Genomic DNA, 3,321 nt, shown 5'->3' with positions numbered 1-3,321 from the left:
TCTATTGAGCACATGCTGCTGCTGCTGCTGCTGCTGCTGCTGCTGCTGGCGTGGTGCTCGCTCTGCGGGTGGTGCTGGTCGTGTTCGCGCTGCTGCTGCTGCTGCTGCTGTTTCTGCTGTTCCTTTTGCTGAAGCTGCTGTTGGGTCTTCTGGGGGAGGGCTGCTGCGCTGCTGCGCTGCTGCGCTGCAGCTGCTGCTTCTGCTACTGCAGCTTTTATTTCTGCGGTTGCTGCAGCCCTTTCTCAACGTGCTGCTGCTAGCAAGTGGGTAGTTTCCAGTAGTGCTGCTGCTGCTGCTGCTGCTGCTGCTGGTTTTGCTGCTGCAGTGTCCTCCATTGCGGAGGCGGCGCTGCTGCGGGTTTCCAGGTCTTTTCTTTTGCTACTTTCTCCGTTTGATTAAATCTGAATTTAAATTTGGATTTAATCAATTAAATAAATTAAACATTTTTAAAACGGAAGGAGGGGAAAACGCAGAAACCCGCAGCGGCGGCAGCAGCAGCGCCGCAGCAGCAGCTCCCCGGCCCGAAGAAGATAAAGTTTGGCCTCTAAACTGTTTTATTTATAATAAATTAAATTAAAATTATTTTTTAAAAAGAACTTTAAACTCTAAAGACACAACGCGAAAGCGGCCCGCAGCGCTGCTGGGGGCCCCCCAGACGCCTCCAGGGGCCCCCGGGGGCCCCCAAGGAGCAGTCTGCATGTTTTGTCTGGCTCGGGCCATCCTAAGGCCCCCAATTTTGTTTGTTATCTCTTTTAAATCTAAAAACAAATAATTTAAAAAATTAAATTCACAAACGACTCGCGCAGGTCCGCTGTACAGACACCGCAGCAGCGGCGGCGCATGTACACCGCAGCTCATCAGGTGTACGTACACCTCACTCTGCTGAGCTGTACATACACTTCAATTCTTTGGACGCGCGTACACCTTTTTCATCAACTGTACATACACCCCAATCGCTAAAGCCTCCGGGGGACAAACGAGGCAGCCCCAGGTGTACGTACACCCGAATAACTCGGGTGTACAGACACCTCAGCTGCTGGGCTGAGCTGAACATACACCTTGGTTGCGGAAGTGCGCATACACCGCAGTTATAAATGCGCATGCGCTCCTCCTTTGAGGTGTATGTGCCCCTCAGTAAACAGGCTTTCTGTACATTCCTACAGCTCAGGTGTACGTACACCCCAGGTGCTGAGGTGTACGTACACCCCAGGTGCTGAGGTGTACGTACACCTCAGGGGCTTTCAGTGTTCAGACACCTGGGGAAATAGACGATGCGTGTGTGTACGTCAACAGCGAAGCGGCGCGTGCAAGCCTCGCAAAACCCTAAACCCTAAACCCTAAACCCTAAACGGTCTTTGCTGCAGCAGCTGCTTCTGCTGCTGCTGCTGCTGCTGTTGCTCGCCGCACAGCCTTTACTAATTCTCCCTTCCTCGCCAGGTGCCTAAAAAAGACAAAATGCTAATCCCAAACCCTAAACCCTAAACCCTAGCCTTGGACCCCAAACCTTAGACCCTCGTCTGTTGAGGCTGCAGCGAACCCGCCAAACCCTAAACCCTGCTGCCAGATACACGGAGCCCGCCACTCGAAACCCTAAACCCTAAACCCTAAACCCTTTGAATTATTTGTTCACCTGAGGGCACATAAAATAAAGGGAGTGAAGTCGTGGCGACGCCGCGCGTTCTCCCTCTGCCACTCCTGCAGGCGCAAACCCTAAACCCTTAACCCTAAACCCTAAACCCTAAACCCTAACCCCTAGCCGTGAGTCCTTCGCCGCAGATGGGGTATGAAAAGAAGCCCAGGAAATCCTAGATGAAGTGAAGACAGCTCAAGGGTTTACAGTTTAGGGTTTAGGGTTTAGAGTTATTACAGCTCTTTTGCTTTCTTCTTTGGCTTTCAAGTCCAGAAGAATTTCAATCTTCGATAAGGCGTCTTGGTGGGTCTGAGGTGTACAGACACCTCAAAAGTCACTAACAAATGAGCGCAAGAATAAAATTAAAAAGCAAATGGAAAAAAAGAAAACAAAAAAGAACTAAGCCCGAAACCCTAAACCCTAAACCCTCGATTTTTTATTCTTTGTGAGTCTTTCTGGCCTTTCCTCTTTCACTAACTTTGCTTCACTTGTTGCCTCCGGACTTACAAATTGACGTTATTTATTATCTATTATTTATTTATTTATTATTTACTATTTATTATTTAATTTACCATTTATTTGTTTATTTATTTATTTATTTATTCTTTTTGATTACCTGCTGCAGCTCCTTTGAGTCAGCAGCAGTTCCAGCCTGCAGCTGTTCTGCTGCTGCTGCTGCTGCTTCCCTACAAAATAAATAAATAAATAAATAAATAAATAAATTCAATTTATTAATTTTAAATAAACAACTTAAAATAAACAATTTACAAATCAATTAAAAATAATAAAAACAAAAAACAAATAAATAAAATAAACACCTGAACGAACAGCCCCAAAACTGCGGCAAAAAAACGAGCAAATAAACGAACTAAATAAATTAAGTAAATTACGCAAATAAACAAATTAAATAAACAAATTAATTAATTTAAATAAATAAATAAATTATATTAATGAATAAATAAATAAACAAAATAAATAAATAAAACCCACTGAAGGCGTTTTAATTCTTCTTCGATTTCGTCGAGAGGGTTTGTAGTCAGAGCCATCAAGTTGAAGCGAAGTTCTTCTCCCTGACTTTGAATTCTTTACAAAACAAAAAACCAAATAAATATAAAAAAAAATAATAAATAAATATATTTGTTTGTTTATTTATTATTTATTTATTATTTATTTGTGATGAGAGAAATTCGGAGCAGTAAGGCAACTGGGCAGGCGCGCAGCACTCACAAAGGGCCCCGAGGGTTTAGGGTTTAGGGTTTAGGGTTTAGGGTTTAGGGCTGCTTTACTCCTCCACTCGGCGCTGGATTTCCCTTCTGGCAACTTCAATCCAGTTTTCTCCGTTGATCTCTCCCACGCAGAGGGGGCCCTTCAGCGCAAACCCTAAACCCTAAACCCTAAACCCTAGCCTTTAGCCTTGAAAACCCCCCCCTTCCCCCGTCTGCCTGCAAACCCTAAACCCCAAGTTCTGCGCCCCAGGCCGCCCAGCTCCCGCCCCAGGCCTCCGCTCGAGTCCCGAGGGTTTACGCCCTAGGGTTTAGGGTTTAGCGTTTAGGGTTTAGGGTTTAGGGTTTACTTCTTTGAGCCCGTCGAGCTCGTAAACCGCGTTTTTGTGGGGCACGTAGCTGACAAAATGAAAAGCCTCTTTTTCAGTTTTGTTTTTCTTTTCGGGAATTTCAAAAGACAAGTTTGGC

At 45.2% G+C, this 3,321-nt stretch overlaps 1 protein-coding gene across 1 annotated transcript in view; it reads right to left on the bottom strand.

Moving 5' to 3' along the window:
* Positions 1-1,344: 1,344 nt before the first annotated feature.
* Positions 1,345-3,321, bottom strand: part of ETH_00002580 (ubiquitin carboxyl-terminal hydrolase isozyme L5, putative) — a gene marked incomplete at both ends in the record, with an annotated part of 2,730 nt that continues 753 nt past the window's right edge. The window contains 5 exons of the mRNA XM_013372907.1: positions 1,345-1,441; positions 1,631-1,695; positions 2,247-2,316; positions 2,621-2,713; positions 2,917-2,996. Of these exons, the coding sequence (XP_013228361.1) occupies positions 1,345-1,441; positions 1,631-1,695; positions 2,247-2,316; positions 2,621-2,713; positions 2,917-2,996 (405 nt within the window). The remainder of the gene's footprint in view (positions 1,442-1,630; positions 1,696-2,246; positions 2,317-2,620; positions 2,714-2,916; positions 2,997-3,321) is intronic.

The sequence above is a fragment of the Eimeria tenella genome, genomic scaffold, assembly GCF_000499545.2.
Source record: "Eimeria tenella Houghton genomic scaffold, Eth_scaff110, whole genome shotgun sequence".
NCBI classification, from domain to species: domain Eukaryota; phylum Apicomplexa; class Conoidasida; order Eucoccidiorida; family Eimeriidae; genus Eimeria; species Eimeria tenella.
This window is presented reverse-complemented; position numbering and strand designations above follow the sequence as displayed.